This window comes from Danio aesculapii, chromosome 5, assembly GCF_903798145.1.
Source record: "Danio aesculapii chromosome 5, fDanAes4.1, whole genome shotgun sequence".
Lineage (NCBI taxonomy): Eukaryota > Metazoa > Chordata > Actinopteri > Cypriniformes > Danionidae > Danio > Danio aesculapii.
In genome coordinates, this window is record NC_079439.1 from 51,576,060 (window position 1) to 51,594,164 (window position 18,105).

At 39.4% G+C, this 18,105-nt stretch overlaps 2 protein-coding genes across 2 annotated transcripts; both read right to left on the reverse strand.

The window, feature by feature from the left end:
• Positions 1 to 3,820: 3,820 nt before the first annotated feature.
• LOC130228606 (uncharacterized) lies at positions 3,821 to 5,764 on the reverse strand. Its single transcript, XM_056457034.1, has 4 exons — positions 4,533 to 5,764; positions 4,261 to 4,353; positions 4,034 to 4,105; positions 3,821 to 3,917 (listed from the first exon to the last, which is right to left on the reverse strand). The coding sequence occupies exons 1-4, from the start codon at positions 5,746 to 5,748 to the stop codon at positions 3,823 to 3,825; spliced, it is 1,476 nt and encodes a 491-aa protein (XP_056313009.1). The 5' UTR covers positions 5,749 to 5,764; the 3' UTR covers positions 3,821 to 3,822.
• A 12-nt stretch (positions 5,765 to 5,776) lies between these two features.
• Positions 5,777 to 14,223, reverse strand: LOC130228708 (uncharacterized). The gene is made up of 13 exons (XM_056457144.1): positions 13,905 to 14,223; positions 13,094 to 13,223; positions 12,532 to 12,694; positions 12,265 to 12,457; positions 11,977 to 12,069; positions 11,552 to 11,644; positions 11,129 to 11,221; positions 9,708 to 9,800; positions 9,285 to 9,377; positions 7,441 to 7,533; positions 7,008 to 7,100; positions 6,569 to 6,703; positions 5,777 to 6,454 (listed from the first exon to the last, which is right to left on the reverse strand). Exons 2-13 carry the CDS (start codon positions 13,197 to 13,199, stop codon positions 5,777 to 5,779), a joined length of 1,926 nt encoding a protein of 641 aa, XP_056313119.1. The 5' UTR covers positions 13,200 to 13,223; positions 13,905 to 14,223.
• Positions 14,224 to 18,105: the final 3,882 nt, after the last annotated feature.

Below are 18,105 nucleotides of genomic sequence, written 5' to 3' on the forward strand. Positions count from 1 at the left end.
TTTTCAGAAGGAATGAATAATTTGTTCCAGACCATCCCATCCTTATGTGCAAAAGAAGGCCAGCAAGATAAGCTAGATGAGATATGAATAAAAATGCATCATGATTCACTTTATACAAATATAAATTAATACATTTTTATGACGACTTTTTAAATGTATAAACATCTTTCCCAACTACAGTAATGTACATTTTTGCATGATTTCAGACACTTTTGTGGCGCTCCATCATTACTTTCAGACCTAACCTGAATGCAAATGAAACAGAGGAAGTGAGTTTTAGAAGAAACAGTCTTTTGTTACTCAAAAGTAAAATAATTTTGTTTAAACTGTAAAGCATTAGTACTGAAACTTTTCAAAATTGATAGAATTTTCATGTTTCACTTTAAAGGAGTATAAAGGGGAGGTATATTTAAAATATAAACTAAAGGGTTTTACAGGTAAACTGATGTATTGTCTATTTTGTGTTAGACCTGAAATAAAATTTTAATTAGAACAGAATTTTTAATGGTATTTTCTTTATTAAATATTCACTTTTGTAGTAGTACATTTTTGCTTTAAACAAATGCTATAGTATTCCCAATGTTTTTCTTATACATGCTTAATGAACCTGTAATAATTTTAACATGGTACAATGGCTGTCAGGTTTTGTGCACCACTACAGAGCTTTAAGTGAAATTGATTATAAAAGTTCAGAATTTTCTTTTAAAGAGCCCATATTATACATGAAATAGGGTCATATTTAGGTTTTAAGGGTCTCCAACAACAGTCTAATTTGCATGCAAGGTCAAAAAACACTTTGATGGTCTTATAATCTGCATTTATTTTTACCTTATTATCCCAGCGACTCCCATATGATTCGTTCAGTGATTCATTTGTACCCAAACACATCCTCAGCGCGAAGCTAATCTGCACTGATTGGACCAATGACAGCCTGTTGTGATTGGTCGAAACTGACAGCCTTCAGTGCGAGACAGAGTGAAATGCCCAGCAGCTAATCAACAATATAAAAGTAGTCACAGTGCATACACGCTTCATAGTGTAAGGTGTGGATTTTGGCTGCTAGTGGGTGAATGTAAATACAGACGATGGACTTAAAAAAACAGACGACAAACTATTTTATTGAGCAAAAACTCCAAGCACTGGCGAGGAGCCCTTCACCTGATCTTTTCACACACACACACACACACAAACACCTCCTCCTCCTCCTTAGAAGACACAACACCAATAGAGAGGGAGACGTCTGCGACACCTCCCGCACCACCCGCGTCCTAGGTTATATCTGCGACACCCCCCCGGTCCTCACGTTGCTAACGGGTCACTTTCGTTTTCACTTTCGGTTTGAGGGCGCCAGGATCGTCCATAACCTAGAGCGGCAGTTCAGCTTGCGCAACACACACACACACACACACACACACACACACACACACACGCACACACACATACGCGTTTTTGTGAAAAACTGGTACATATGAAAAATACATCACAAATGGGGACATGCCTTTCTGAAGCTGCTAGAGCAAAGCTAAAAACAGGTTTAGGTTGCCAATGGCCTTGTTATGACAGTCATCTGTTAAGATTTGCATTTCAAGCTCATTTTGCACAACCTGATTTTTTACCTACATATGAGGACAAACATTAATTTCATCACTTTTCAGGACAAATAAACACAAATAAACTGATGTCTAAATAATACCTACATATTGGGACCATGGTAAAAAGTGAGACCTGAACTACACTGACATACAGTGATGTCCAAATCATACCTAGATAATGTATTGGCCACATACTGTAGTGAAGGGCGAGTTAAGATAAACATACCGATTAAAAAAATGTTTTGCTGTGAAGTATAACTGGAGACCAACTGAAATAAATCAACTACTAATGCTGCTCCAGAAAATAACTAAAATTGGATAATTATGACAGAAGCAAAGAGCAACCCATTATATAAAATATAGATTCAATACTGAATTCACAAGAACGATTTTATTGCTGTAGCAGCACTGATTACAAAACAGCATCCTATCTGCAGTAACAAAAAAATGTGCAAACATTTAGTGTTTATATGCAGCTGAATACATGGGGACCAAAACAGATTGGTGTCCTGGAACTAATGCCCAAACAAAATTCTGATAAGATCAAAAAACACATATAAACTCAAACATAAAACAGCTAGTGTTGTCACGGTACTAAAATTTTAAAAACGTTCATTTCCTGCGAACATTTTGAGCGCGTTCTTAAAAACCGCTGATTTGCCGTTGTGTTCACATGCTCAACAGAAATGACTGTGATTGGCCGTGAAAGTCATCAGTTTACTGAAATCAAGGCTGTTGACTGAGTGTAACCACAGATACAGGGACACTGGAGCCTTTTAAAACCACGAAGATCAGTCGATTCATCATCGGATCGCTCGTATGTCAGCTCAGACAGACCAGCCGATCTTCACAGCTTTACAACGCTCCAGTGTCCCTGTATCTGTGGTTACACTTAGTAAACAGCGGTGAGTTCGATGAACTGATGACCTTCACGGCCAATCACAGTCATTTCTGTTGAGCATGGAAATGGACGTTTTTAAAATTTCAGTACCAATTGGTATCAAACTCCAGTATCGTGACAACACTAAAAACAGCATATATGTGTAAAGAAAAATCTCTCCTACCGACTCTGTTGTCTTTTCAAAGCAGCAATTCTGTTATTTACATAAAACTTAACAGCAGACCAATCTCTGTTTCTTAGTGCATGAGGTTCGGCCAACAGACACGAGACACAGTCTGCTTTCCCAGGAACTCTACAGCTGTGTATGAAATGCAGCATATGTTTTTCAACTGCATTGACCTCCTCTTCTGACCACTTCCTTTTCACAATGACTTTTGGACCTAAAAAAATTAAAATACAAAGCAAATCAATCAAAGCCAGTAAATGTCATTACTTACTACTGCTATACAATCCATACATATTATTCAATATATAAGTCCTGAACTACACACACACACACACACACTGATGTCAAAATCACACCTACATATTGGGACCATGGTGAATAATAGGCCTGAACTACACACACACACTGATGTCTAAATCACACCTACATATTGGGACCATAGTGAATAATAGGTCTGAACTACACACACACACACACACACACTGATGTCTAAATCACACCTACATATTAGGACCATGGTGAATAATAGGCCTGAACTACACACACACACTGATGTCTAAATCACACCTACATATTGGGACCATGGTGAATTATAAGTCCTGAACTACACACACACTGATGTCTAGATCACACCTACATATTGGGACCATGGTGAATTATAAGTCCTGAACTACACACACACACACTGATGTCTAAATCACACCTACATATTGGGACCATGGTGAATTATAAGTCCTGAACTACACACACACACTGATGTATAAATCACACCTACATATTGGGACCATGGTGAATAATAAGTCCTGAACTACACACACACACACACTGATGTCTAAATCACACCTACATATTGGGACCATGGTGAATTATAAGTCCTGAACTACACACACACACTGATGTATAAATCACACCTACATATTGGGACCATGGTGAATAATAAGTCCTGAACTACACACACACACACACACTGATGTATAAATCACACCTACATATTGGGACCATGGTGAATAATAAGTCCTGAACTACACACACATACACACTGATGTCTAGATCACACCTACATATTGGGACCATAGTGAATAATAGGCCTGAACTACACACACACACACTGATGTCTTAATCCCACCTACATATTGGGACTATGGTAAATATTAAGTCTAATCTCATAATCTCAAACAGTTACCTGGTTTGAGATGGGCAACATCCAAGTCTACAATGGAGGGGGATTTAGGTCTACCCACATGTGCTTTCTGGGAGCCTATGATGAAGCATTTCAATAATAAATGATTAAAGAATTTATTAATATTGTACTTTAGTATCTTTACAATAAACATGTTATTCTTCTGACTTGACAAGTGATATGTTTTCTCATACCCATTTTTGCCTTTTTCTTTGAAGACACCTCGAGTCCCTCATCTTGAGGTCCCTCGTCTTGCAGGTTGCCTGCTGATAGTAGAGCATGCAAGCAACAATCTGAAGTATAGTAAACTGACTTATGTACATGACGAAATGTACAGTTCTAGCTAGTGTAATTATCCAGAGTAAGCGAGTAAAGGCAGAGCTGGAGGAAGAAAAATGTAGAAGTAGAATATACCATATACCATTCATATGATCCTCATTCTCTTGACTTCTGCAACTTGAAGTTTGCAGTTCTGCCTCATCACTGGAACTGTTGCTGGAGACATCCATTTCATCTGTTTAAAACAAAAACACATGAATTGCATCTGATTAAGACAAATCAGCTGCCTATGTTTGAAATTTTAGGAAATACTGACAATAATCCTAATATTTCACAGAATATACACCATTGTGAAATAAAATTGATCATGGATTACAGATTGTGTTAAAATACATATTACACAGTTATATTTACCTTGAGGATCTATTGTTATGCCATCTAATCCTTTGCCCTGGAGTTCGGGCAGTCTCCCTTTTTCCATAGCAATTAAGACCTTGCTAATCTTTGCAAGCTGTAAAGTGCTTTCAGGGAGGCGGTAGAACTCCCGATGAACTCTAATATCATGGCCAAGGAAGTTGGCTAATTGATCCATCTCATTGTCTTTAAGGTTTAATACTGTGGACAACGTGGCAACTTGCTTACGTAGCTTTGTTGAGCAAAGGGCTTCTGGATGCTTTGCTCCACTTTCTTTGGCATACAGGCGAATGCAGTCTGCACCCCGATAGTGAGACAGAGCACCTGGACGAGCAAATAAATGCTTGTTTTCAACAGGAACTTGACACCTTTCTCTCATTCTTATAAGGAAATCCACAGCCACAACCATATCAGGGGTCAGCAACACTGGTACTTTTCTCCCTCTCTTACCACGTATTTCCACTCTTTGAAAATAACTACAAAGCTTTTTCTCAAAGTCACTGAGCCCAGCTGCGATATCTTTGTGCATTGGTGTTTGATCTCTAGACGTGTAAGACTGGATTTCCATCTTGGACACTTCACCCTCTCTTCTTCTGTTAAAAATGACGATCTGTGTCAGCATTACTTTGCAAAGATTGGCAAAGTTTTTGCTAGTAGGTTTGTCTTGTAGGGCGTTCACAAACTCTTGCTGTTTTGAGTATAGAAATGTGTGCAGTGTTCTGACATCCTCTGTAAATGGCAGGACTTGTGGCTTATTCCATTTAGCTTCACCCAGAGTAGTCAGTGCAGCTGCAGACACTACATCATTCCACTTGCTTTCATACAAACGTCTGAAATTTCGTGCACACTCTGCAACGGCTTCGCGTCCTGACATCAGTGCATTGCATTCCACCGAGTTGGCAATCTTCACCAAGCTGTGTCCAAGCTTCAGTGCCAGTGATGGTATCTTGTAGGTGTTTGTCTCCTCACTGAATCCAGCGACTGCTCTTACTGCTTTTATAACATGAGAAAAATTGCAGGGTTGGATGAAGTCCTCTATATTATGAATGGGTGTCAGTGATCTGGCAGTGATGAGAAGCCTTGCTACTTCCCTCATTTTTTGTTTAACATAGTTATTTCTTCCTGAATGTGACTTCAGCCTGTTGTACATCTGCTCCCCTAAAAGAAGAATGTATCTATTTTTTTTTACAACATCTGAAACTTCATCATTCACCATCTCACAAGCAATGGTCCATACGCTTTTGCTAACATCCGCTGGTGGGAGGAAGGCTCAAGCTGATGAGTGACTGAACTCTCCTCTGTCCAACTGTGTGTTTTTCATTTGTGGGGTTCTGGGGGCATGTTCGCATGTGTCTCCATAGGGTCTTTCTGTTGTACAGACCTTGACAGTGGATACAGTGACTGAAGTCAGAGGTAGATTTTTCTTCTTTGGGCCGCCGGCAAGCAACCATTTCCCCAATTCCAGCTTTTGAAACTGCAGCATTATGGGCAAAATTCCCTCTGCTTTTCAAAAGGTGTAATCTCGCTCTTCTTTCCTTTGACTTTTTGTCAAAGCTGAATGCCTTAGCTACCTCCAGTTCATTGTGATGAACAAACTCCAAGTGTCGTGCGATTTTAGAGAATGGCTTCTGACAATAAACACAATATTGTTTCTTCTTGTATCTGTTTATTTGCAGGTCAGTAGGCATCGGGGTCACAGATGTGGAGCGGTTATTTAATGCGCTTGCACTCCTGTCTGCTGCACTCCTGTCTGTTGCACTCCTGTCTGTTGTACTCTGAAACCCCACAACACCTCCCTTCAGTGGCTTAGCATGCAAGTTATAAAGCTCTTCACTTCTACAACTGCTGTCTGATGAGCTACTGTCTGAATCAGGGACATAATCCTTGTCACTGTAGTCAGAACAGGATTCCTCACAAGATATCTGTGGGATCAGTCAATACTGTATTAAAAGCCCCTATGAGAAACATTACGCTGAAATATGAAAGACATTTTGACACCCCCTCCAAAAAACAAACAAAAAAAAACTAGCATATACCTCAGATTCATCATTCGCTGAGCTATCAGGCACCCGTCCTTCAATTACAAGTGCTTCAGACAGCTTTTCAAAGCGTTCAGCATGTCTGTTATGATGTTCTCTCAGTCGGTTTATCCGGGCAGCAAACCTGTGTAGCTGTGGTTTATAAATAAACAGTTCAGAACCTGTATGTTGAAATTCCAACAATGTTAACTTTTTTTAATAGCTTTTTTTTTAAATTATTAAATTTAAGACAGATCAGAGTCTCCAAAAATCTCCAGCAACAGCAAAAAAAAAAAAGGTTGCTAGATTTGGCGCTAGTCGCTTTTTTGAAAATTTGTCACTAAGGAGTCTGAAAATACACTAAAAATAAGTTGACACCACTGGGTCTAATTGGATCATTATGTTCCTTGTGTCTCATAAGACGATCAAGAACTTGACTCAAACTGAAAATATCTACCTGTTCAGTTGACTTCTTGTTGATTTTGGTAGGACAGCATGCGGCCTCTTCTGATGGCGTGTTCTCATCACTGCAAGAGTCTGCTCGGTTGATCTGTAAAGAGAGAACATCATCTACTCTGAGAAACACATTACATTTATTTCATACTGGAGAAACATCAGGACCTTCACACACACACACACACACACACGACACGATTCACACCACATCAATGTCAGTACAGTGGACAGATTATCCTCACACACTCCTGGAATCCTCAAGCTACGTCACGGTTTAAAAATGAGGACTTTCTTATTATGTTCAAATAAGTCTATTACTCTATACAATAATAGATTAGAGTGAAACTGGAACCTTCTGAGGGTCTTAACGGATCATTATGTTCCTTGTGTCTCATAAGACGATCAAGAACTTGACTCAAACTGAAAATATCTACCTGTTCAGTTGACTTCTTGTTGATTTTGGTAGGAAAGCATGCGGCCTCTTCTGATGGCGTGTTCTCATCACTGCAAGAGTCTGCTCGGTTGATCTGTAAAGAGAGAACATCATCTACTCTGAGAAACACTACATTTATTTCATACTGGAGAAACATCAGGACCTTCACACACACACACACACGACACGATTCACACCACATCAATGTCAGTACAGTGGACAGATTATCCTCACACACTCCTGGAATCCTCAAGCTACGTCACGGTTTAAAAATGAGGACTTTCTTATTATGTTCAAATAAGTCTATTACTCTATACAATAATAGATTAGAGTGAAACTGGAACCTTCTGAGGGTCTAAACGGATCATTATGTTCCTTGTGTCTCATAAGACGATCAAGAACTTGACTCAAACTGAAAATATCTACCTGTTCAGTTGACTTCTTGTTGATTTTGGTAGGAAAGCATGCGGCCTCTTCTGATGGGCGTGTTCTCATCCACTGCAAGAGTCTGCTCGGTTGATCTGTAAAGAGAGAACATCATCTACTCTGAGAAAACACATTACATTTATTTCATACTGGAGAAACATCAGGACCTTCACACACACACACACGACACGATTCACACCACATCAATGTCAGTACAGTGGACAGATTATCCTCACACACTCCTGGAATCCTCAAGCTACGGCACGGTTTAAAAATGAGGACTTTATTAGTGGTGCGCATCAATTAAAATGCCCAGATTCAATTAGATTTTAATACAAGTTTTCTATTCGATCACAAATCGATGAATATAAATTTTAAAGTTTGAAATTTCAAAAACTGAATCAGGTGAACATTTTACAAACGGTAAATTAATAAAAAATAATTTAAGCGCCACTTGTTCTAAAAGCTGTTGCACATTAACAAACAACAAAACTCCCCTCAGTAGCTTAACAACATATAGCCTAAAATAGTGGGCAGATTAATTTCTTTAGAACACCTGCCTAAAAAGAGTCCCATCTAAAACTTGATTAGCTTATTTTACATTTAAGATAAAATTAAACTTTAATATCTACAATATTTCCAGTCTATAACTTTTCCTTCTCGTTTCACAAAAGTGCAAAAATAAGCATATGCTTACAATATTAAGTTATTTATTCTTTATTATTTAATAATATGGCTTTGTATATTCTCACAGATAGGCATACCTATTTATTTATCATGTTCTGGTAAAGCATTTAATTGCAACTTCGACATGACTGAGCTTTTCTCTAGAACACAATTATGAATGATGGGTCTAGCAAATTTTTTTCCTCACGCAGCAAACATTTTAAAAACAGCTTGAAAGAAATTTTTAACATGACTTATATTTTAAACTATTTAACTAAAGGAATTAATCAGTTAATCATTAAAAAGCAGAGATGTGGTCTCGAGACCAGGGAAATGATCTGTGTTGATCAGTGAGCATCACTTCAGTTCTGCTCCTGCTCAGGTGACCTCACACTGTTTCCACACACTGCAAAAAGTTAAGCCCTGATGATGTATGTGGCTGTAAGTGTGAGTGCGGATGCCTCGATGACATGCATGTGCAATGATAACCAAAATAAAATACAAAAAAATAATAATAATAAAAAAAATCGATTCACTGCTTTTGAGAATCAATAATGAATGGACCACAGTTTAAAAAAACTATTGGAAAAAAATGTTTTTGGCCATCCCTATTCTTATGTTCAAATAAGTCTATTACTCTATACAATAATAGATTAGAGTGAAACTGGAACCTACTGAGGGTCTAAACGGATCGTTATGTTCCTTGTGTCTCATAAGACGATCAAGAACTTGACTCAAACTGAAAATATCTACCTGTTCAGTTGACTTCTTGTTGATTTTGGTAGGACAGCATGCGGCCTCTTCTGATGGCGTGTTCTCATCACTGCAAGAGTCTGCTCGGTTGATCTGTAAAGAGAGAACATCATCTACTCTGAGAAACACATTACATTTATTTCATACTGGAGAAACATCAGGACCTTCACACACACACACGACACGATTCACACCACATCAATGTCAGTACAGTGGACAGATTATCCTCACACACTCCTGGAATCCTCAAGCTACGTCACGGTTTAAAAATGAGGACTTTCTTATTATGTTCAAATAAGTCTATTACTCTATACAATAATAGATTAGAGTGAAACTGGAACCTTCTGAGGTCTAAAACGGATCATTATGTTCCTTGTGTCTCATAAGACGATCAAGAACTTGACTCAAACTGAAAATATCTACCTGTTCAGTTGACTTCTTGTTGATTTTGGTAGGAAAGCATGCGGCCTCTTCTGATGGCGTGTTCTCATCACTGCAAGAGTCTGCTCGGTTGATCTGTAAAGAGAGAACATCATCTACTCTGAGAAACACATTACATTTATTTCATACTGGAGAAACATCAGGACCTTCACACACACACACACGACACGATTCACACCACATCAATGTCAGTACAGTGGACAGATTATCCTCACACACTCCTGGAATCCTCAAGCTACGGCACGGTTTAAAAATGAGGACTTTATTAGTGGTGCGCATCAATTAAAATGCCCAGATTCAATTAGATTTTAATACAAGTTTTCTATTCGATTCACAAATCGATGAATATAAATTTTAAAGTTTTGAAATTTCAAAAACTGAATCAGGTGAACATTTTACAAACGGTAAATTAATAAAAAATAATTTAAGCGCCACTTGTTCTAAAAGCTGTTGCACATTAAACAAACAACAAAACTCCCCTCAGTAGCTTAACAACATATAGCCTAAAATAGTGGGCAGATTAATTTCTTTAGAACACCTGCCTAAAAAGAGTCCCATCTAAAACTTGATTAGCTTATTTTACATTTAAGATAAAATTAAACTTTAATATCTACAATATTTTCCAGTCTATAACTTTTCCTTCTCGTTTCACAAAAGTGCAAAAATAAGCATATGCTTACAATATTAAGTTATTTATTCTTTATTATTTAATAATATGGCTTTGTAATATTCTCACAGATAGGCATACCTATTTATTTATCATGTTCTGGTAAAGCATTTAATTGCAACTTCGACATGACTGAGCTTTTCTCTAGAACACAATTATGAATGATGGGTCTAGCAAATTTTTTTCCTCACGCAGCAAACATTTTAAAAACAGCTTGAAAGAAATTTTTAACATGACTTATATTTTAAACCATTTAACTAAAGGAATTAATCAGTTAATCATTAAAAAGCAGAGATGTGGTCTCGAGACCAGGGAAATGATCTGTGTTGATCAGTGAGCATCACTTCAGTTCTGCTCCTGCTCAGGTGACCTCACACTGTTTCCACACACTGCAAAAAGTTAAGCCCTGATGATGTATGTGGCTGTAAGTGTGAGTGCGGATGCCTCGATGACATGCATGTGCAATGATAACCAAAATAAAATACAAAAAAATAATAATAATAAAAAAATCGATTCACTGCTTTTGAGAATCAATAATGAATGGACCACAGTTTAAAAAAAACTATTGGAAAAAAATGTTTTTGGCCATCCCTATTCTTATGTTCAAATAAGTCTATTACTCTATACAATAATAGATTAGAGTGAAACTGGAACCTACTGAGGGTCTAAACGGATCGTTATGTTCCTTGTGTCTCATAAGACGATCAAGAACTTGACTCAAACTGAAAATATCTACCTGTTCAGTTGACTTCTTGTTGATTTTGGTAGGACAGCATGCGGCCTCTTCTGATGGCGTGTTCTCATCACTGCAAGAGTCTGCTCGGTTGATCTGTAAAGAGAGAACATCATCTACTCTGAGAAACACATTACATTTATTTCATACTGGAGAAACATCAGGACCTTCACACACACACACGACACGATTCACACCACATCAATGTCAGTACAGTGGACAGATTATCCTCACACACTCCTGGAATCCTCAAGCTACGTCACGGTTTAAAAATGAGGACTTTCTTATTATGTTCAAATAAGTCTATTACTCTATACAATAATAGATTAGAGTGAAACTGGAACCTTCTGAGGGTCTAAACGGATCATTATGTTCCTTGTGTCTCATAAGACGATCAAGAACTTGACTCAAACTGAAAATATCTACCTGTTCAGTTGACTTCTTGTTGATTTTGGTAGGACAGCATGCGGCCTCTTCTGATGGCGTGTTCTCATCACTGCAAGAGTCTGCTCGGTTGATCTGTAAAGAGAGAACATCATCTACTCTGAGAAACACATTACATTTATTTCATACTGGAGAAACATCAGGACCTTCACACACACACACGACACGATTCACACCACATCAATGTCAGTACAGTGGACAGATTATCCTCACACACTCCTGGAATCCTCAAGCTACGTCACGGTTTTTAAAAATGAGGACTTTCTTATTATGTTCAAATAAGTCTATTACTCTATACAATAATAGATTAGAGTGAAACTGGAACCTTCTGAGGGTCTAAACGGATCATTATGTTCCTTGTGTCTCATAAGACGATCAAGAACTTGACTCAAACTGAAAATATCTACCTGTTCAGTTGACTTCTGGTTGATTTTGGTAGGAAAGCATGCGGCCTCTTCTGATGGCGTGTTCTCATCACTGCAAGAGTCTGCTCGGTTGATCTGTAAAGAGAGAACCTGGTCTAAACAAATCTTTTTTTTTTTTTGCAGTGTTCAACGCTGTCAATACTGCATCGTTATTATTAATAATACTGCATCGTTATTATTAATAGAAATTGTTCAGTTTATCAGGTAATATAACACATTAAGTACAATAACTCAACAACGCCAACTCAAGGTAAATAGAGACCTAATTACCAGAGTACGCCATGGCCATTTTGAATCTCCATAGTTGTATGTTATTTCTTCACCAGAAGCTATGTCCTTAATTGAAAACAAACACAGATGTGGTTTGCCTCCAACACCTATTTTTTTAATTTTACAGTTAGGAGACTTGTAATCGTCATTCACTAATCTCCCAAGTGAACCATCTTCTTTTGAGGCATCAATGCTAAAATGAGAAAACAAAACATGAGACTGGTTTCCAATAGTTCAAAAATAGTACAAATGGTTCCCAAAACCTACCACCATTGTTTTCCGTCCCAATCAAAGTCAAATAAGAAGGTATTTTCTGTTTCACTGTATTTATTCTGTCTTATTTGGCTCTCCTCTTGGGAAATTAACTTTCCACGGTATTCAAGAATGAAGCATCCTTTGTCAATGGACATGCTAGCAAACACACCTCTACCTAAAATAGAGAAATGACAGCGTTGAAAATTATGCGTTTCAGTGACAATTAGGTGGTCCTTTATTTAATTGACATGGCCTTTAATGGGCATGCACTAATTAATTACAGGCCATAAAAACTTCTTCCAACATCTGGTTAGTTTCAACCTTTGTGAAAAACTGTTCAATCAGTTGCACAATTCACAACAGCAACTGTTTCATCAAAAAAATAATTATCTTAATAATACCAGTAAAAAAAACTACTGAAATTAGATTTTTCAACATAGCACAGCTTTACATATGCATTTAATGCTATTATCGTATGTATATCAGTCTAATGTTTGATATATGATTTAATAATCTACAGTATGTTCTTGTGGTGTGAGATGACTAAAGCATTGAAATACAGATACTAACTAACCTTTATGAGAGTTAATGAATCTCTCCTCAAAGCATGGCTTGTCTTTGCCAGACAGAATGTGTGTAGTGGCATCCTCCACAGGACTAATTCTCTTCCGTTTAGACATTGCATCCAGTTATGTATTTACATTCTGAAAAGTAGAGTTAAAAAGCAAATAATCAAAAGCTCAGTGAATATTACTTAAATCTTGATTGTATGACACTACACATTTACTGTCCAATCAGCTTAAAACATACTACCAACTTAGACCATGCTTACTAGTTACACAAAAAACATGTATTTATCAAAAATAAAAAAGCAAAAAAAATAAAAAGTAGATGAAAGACTGCAAGTTAAAGTTAAAACTTGAAATGAAATATGCACTTTCCATTTCCCAGATCCATTTTTACAAATTTACTTTGTACAATGTACAACAAGTACTTCGGAATTCTCAATATATATTGACTTATCGAACAATACATGTACATCATCACTTCAATAATTTACATGATTACGTGGTGCAGATCGTGGTGTTCTTATCCTTCTCCGAGGCGAAAGCAGGGCCTGGGCAGTTTCTCCAGTTTATATTTTTTTAATATACTTGTATTTTGGGGCATTGTGTTCAAATGACGATAATATTGTTTAACGCAATTATTTCGGGAACAATATATCATCAATCAAAAAAATTGTTGTCGTGCCAGGCCTAACGACCATTGGCAAGCAACGACAGTAATTGGCTCATCTGTAATGTTAGCTGTCTATAATTGGTTTAATTGGTCTGCGTTTCACAAATTGACAAATATGAGTTTACAAAACAAGCTAGTAAACTTACCTCTCTCTCTTGACGCTCTATCCTGATAAATGCACTCCTCGTGTGGTCCTGTTCACGGGTTTTGCGCCAGAAATGATTTCCCGGGTAAAAAGGGCGTGACGTCAGAAGCCACGCCTGTGTCGAATATAGCATGTTTTTATTATTATTATTAAATTGATTTTGGCGTACCCACAACATTAACTCACCGAAACATGAGGAAACGCGGTGGCAACTATTTTGTTGAGGACTACTGATATACTTGCAATTGGCCTCTATTGATCGTGTGTTAAAGGGACAGTTCACCCGAAATGCACAATTACCTCATCATTTACTCTTCTTGTGTAATTTTAAACCTTTATGATTTTCTTTCTTCTGTTGAACACAAAGAACATATTTGAAGAATTTTGGTTGCTAGCACCCACCGAATTATACAAAAAAAGTCATTATAATTTAGCATTAGTTATACAGTTATATGACTTCACAGCATCTGAAATACACAACTGAGTTAAATGTTGTAATAATACTTAAGGAAAAAATACTAATATTGATCATAAATTCAATATCTCTATATTCTACTTTATTAGGCTACTGATATTTATTCTGTGGAGAAGGGGTTGTGTTCTGATAAACTAAAAACAGAAACAAAATAAAGATGGTAGCAAACAAGATACATATTGAAATATAAATTGTACAGATTTTTCAGAATAAAAGGGTTCTTTAGAACAATAAGGTTGTGTTTACTGTCTAGTGCACTGAAAAAAATAATGTCTGCAAAACTGTTGCAAACAATTAATATGGGTTGAATTTAAACAAACAAATTAAATTGAGTAATGTTCGTCTTAATTTGTTTGTTTAAATTCAGTCCAAATAAATTGTTTACAACCACTTTAAAAAAAAAAAATTGTAAATCCAAGGAATCATCTTTGAATCATTTTTTTCAGTGTGCTGAGGTGTCCTGCACAGTTTTGCTCCAACACTTATCAAACCCTCCTGAACATGCTAATCAATGTCTTCAAGATCACTAGAAATCTATAAGCAGGTGTGTTTGATTAGTGTTGGAGCTAAACTGTGCAGGACACCTGCCCTGCAGGATCGAGTTTGCCCATGGGTCTAGTGGCTACTAGTGTCTAATAGTCTTGAAGACCTTGATTAGTTGGATCAGCTTGTTTAATTAGGGTTGGAGCAAAACTGTCTGAAGCCGCACAAGCCACCATTAAATATACAATATGTAATCAAATATATTTCTGTTTAATTAGATCACTGAGACTACTGTAAATTGCTTGCATTTCCAAACTGAATTGAGATTGGGTGTCAGGTGATGTATTCTGGACATAGGTGTGGCTTCTGACATCAGCTTCAAACTCCTCGTTCCACTTCAGAAAGCCGTCATTAAACCATGAACCATAACTGTTGGTTGCAGGTCATTGCCATTATAAAGCTCAGAACTGTCAGTGTTTAAACTCATTGTATTCATCTAAAAGAAAAAGTAAATACATTTTCATAAATAAAATTGTCATGAGTAAATAAATTATAAAAACATTCAACTTAAAGACCATGGAGTGATGTTTCAGAAGGAAGAACACCTTGCTGACTCGCTTATTTTCATGGGGTTAATGCTGAAGTAGTTCAATCGACATGCACATTAAATTGCATATGGATAACATATTGGATAGATAGAAAGCACCAAGGCCTTAAACAAAAACAAATAAAATCTACTTTCAGAGGAAGCTTAGTTGTACAGAAAGTGTAGAATGATGCTGAGTAGTCAAGAAAGAGCTGAAGCCAAGTGAGCAGAATAAACTGCGTGCACCGAATTGAGGGCTCAAGACTATTGCTCTCATGGACAAAGCCCTTCATGTACTGTATGTCAGACAACAGAAGTGCCAGCCACTTGTGCTTTTACTTCAATTAATTTTTTTTCCCCTCTCAGTCCTGGTAGTCATGCTTTAAGTTTGTTACATTTTGCTTATGGTAGCGTTTTGTTTAGTTTTATCTGTGAGGACAAAAGTAAGACGGCAGGAGAATGCTATAACAGTTCCAGTTCAGGTGAACTCTGACGTGTGTCTGCTCAGACTTCGGGAGGACATTAGTCAACCAATCACTCTGAAGAGTAAAAAACAGGCCAATGAATGCCAAATGAATTGGTAGCGCTCGGCTCCACAGATGCCAGCGATCAAGTCAATTAGGCGAGTATATAGCTAGCGCATGCGGAGCGAGCAGTTATCTTTTTCATTTAGACCCTCACTACTGAGCTTGAAGAGTTCCTATGCATCAGTGCAAGCTGTATTCCTCCGGTGTGGGTGACGACACAGACAGCGGCGGTTGAGCTGGGTTCTTCCCATCCCTGGGCGTTTCATCGGTAGTGATCACAAAAGAGCTGTCTAAAAGAGCAGAGTCCCCTAAGAGAGCAACACGGTCGTGCAAACGCGTCTTTTTAAAGATGTCGTACCTACCGTGCATTTCTGGATGTGGTGGTTTCCTCTCCCCGGATGATGGGCACAGGGACTGATATGTTTGGGGCTCCAGCATATCAACGCAGTTCTCGCGGGCAGCTCATGTCTTCACTGTGAGGGCATGACTGTTGCGCAACTGAGGTCGCGGCGCTCTCTGGCTGCAGACGGCGCCACCCCTGCTGCTACCTGCCAGTTGGTTAGCACTCGGGCAGACCTGAGGGCTAAAGTGGGGACTCATCCGCCACGTCCGGGCCAACGAATCCCCCACTCCTCCACAGTGCGCTCCATCCATGATTCCAGCTAGGGTGATGGCGCATCCCCCGGGATGGGTCTGCTCTCGCTGGATGAAATCGGCGACCAGATGTCCATCGCTGCATCGGAGGGTGGGTTAACATGCTCCGATGAGGGTTCGGAGCCACGCCCCCCCCTCTGGGGTGGTTAGCGTGGCTCCGGATCTCGAATCGAACATGTGCTTCCCCGGGCTGCTTCGGAGGTGGGGCTGGAGACCACGCCGCTTTCCCATCCCGAGCTGCCCTACTGCTGGCATGTCAATGATTATTCCAATGGTGCCATAAGCACGAGTTCTGTCAGCCTGGTTAGCGATCCCCAGCCCGTCACGGTGGCTCATACGGACAATCAGATTAGGTAATGCGATTCAGTTCACGGGCGTGTATTTCACGGATGTAAATCCGGTGTCCGCCCCTGTCTTGTGCGAGGAGATTGCTGTCCTCCTGGTGAAGGATGCAATCGAGCTGGTCCCTCCAGCTGAAATGGAGAGCGGGTTTTACAGCCCGTACTTCATTGTGCCCAAAAAGAGGGTTGAGGCCAATTCCAGATCTGCACAGACTGAATCGGTGTTTGTACAAAATGCCATTCTAGATGCTCACGCAGAAGCGCATTTTACAATCCGTCCCTCCTTGGGATAGGTTCGCAGCTAAAGACCTGAAGGATGCATACTTCCATGTCTCCATTCTTCCACGCCACCGTCGATTTTTCCGGTTCGCGTTTGAAGGTCGAGCCTGGCAGTACAAAGTCCTCCCCTTCGGGTTCTCTCTGTCTCTGCGGGTTTTCTCGAAACTCGCGGAGGGTGCCCTAGCGCTTCTGCGCATCGAGGGCATTCGCATTCTCAATTATCTCGACGACTGGTTGATTCTAGTCGTGTCCCGGGATCAATTGATTATGCACAGGGACAGGGTTCAGCACCTCGACCAGTTAGGGCTTCAGGTCACCCGAGAAAAGAGCATGCTCGCCCTGGGGCAGAGCATCTCTTATCTCGGGATGGAGCTGACCTTCAGAGAGCACGCCAGGCTAGTGCTGTCCTGTCTGAGTATTCTCGACAGGAAAACAGTGGTTCCACTGAAATTTTTTCAGAGGCTCCTGGGGCATATGGCATCCGCTGCCACGATCATGCAGCTCGGTTTGCTTCATATGAGACCACTCCAGCTCTGGCTTCGCGATCGAGTCCCCAGACGGGCATGGCGCGCGGGAGCGCACCGGGTGACCATCACCTCGCTGTGTCGCCGCAACCTCAGCCCCTGGCGGATCTTGATTTTCTACGGGCCGGGTGCCCTTAGGACAAGTATCCACGCATGTTGTCGTATAGACAGATGCTTCCAGCGCGGGCTGGGGAGCCGTGTACAACGAGCATGTAGCAGCCGGCCCGTTGAAGGGCCCCCAGTTGCATTGGCATATGAAATGCCTAGAGCTGCTGGCAGTGTTTCTCGCTCTCCGCCGTTTTTTTACCGGCCCTGGAGCAGAAACACGTGCTG

Bases quoted from the DNA above. Each gene is read 5' to 3' on its own strand.
- LOC130228606 (XM_056457034.1), bottom strand. From the start codon at position 5,748: ATGGTGAATGATGAAGTTTCAGATGTTGTAAAAAAAAATAGATACATT. The intron at 4,106-4,260 runs GTATATGGTATA...CTCTACTATCAG, and splicing joins GAATGAGGATCATATGAATG to CAGGCAACCTGCAAGACGAG. The intron at 3,918-4,033 runs GTATGAGAAAAC...GCTTCATCATAG, and splicing joins AAAGAAAAAGGCAAAAATGG to GCTCCCAGAAAGCACATGTG.
- LOC130228708 (XM_056457144.1), bottom strand. From the start codon at position 13,199: ATGTCTAAACGGAAGAGAATTAGTCCTGTGGAGGATGCCACTACACAC. The intron at 12,458-12,531 runs GTAGGTTTTGGG...TTCTCATTTTAG, and splicing joins TGGGACGGAAAACAATGGTG to CATTGATGCCTCAAAAGAAG. The intron at 9,378-9,707 runs GTAGATATTTTC...CTCTCTTTACAG, and splicing joins ACAAGAAGTCAACTGAACAG to ATCAACCGAGCAGACTCTTG.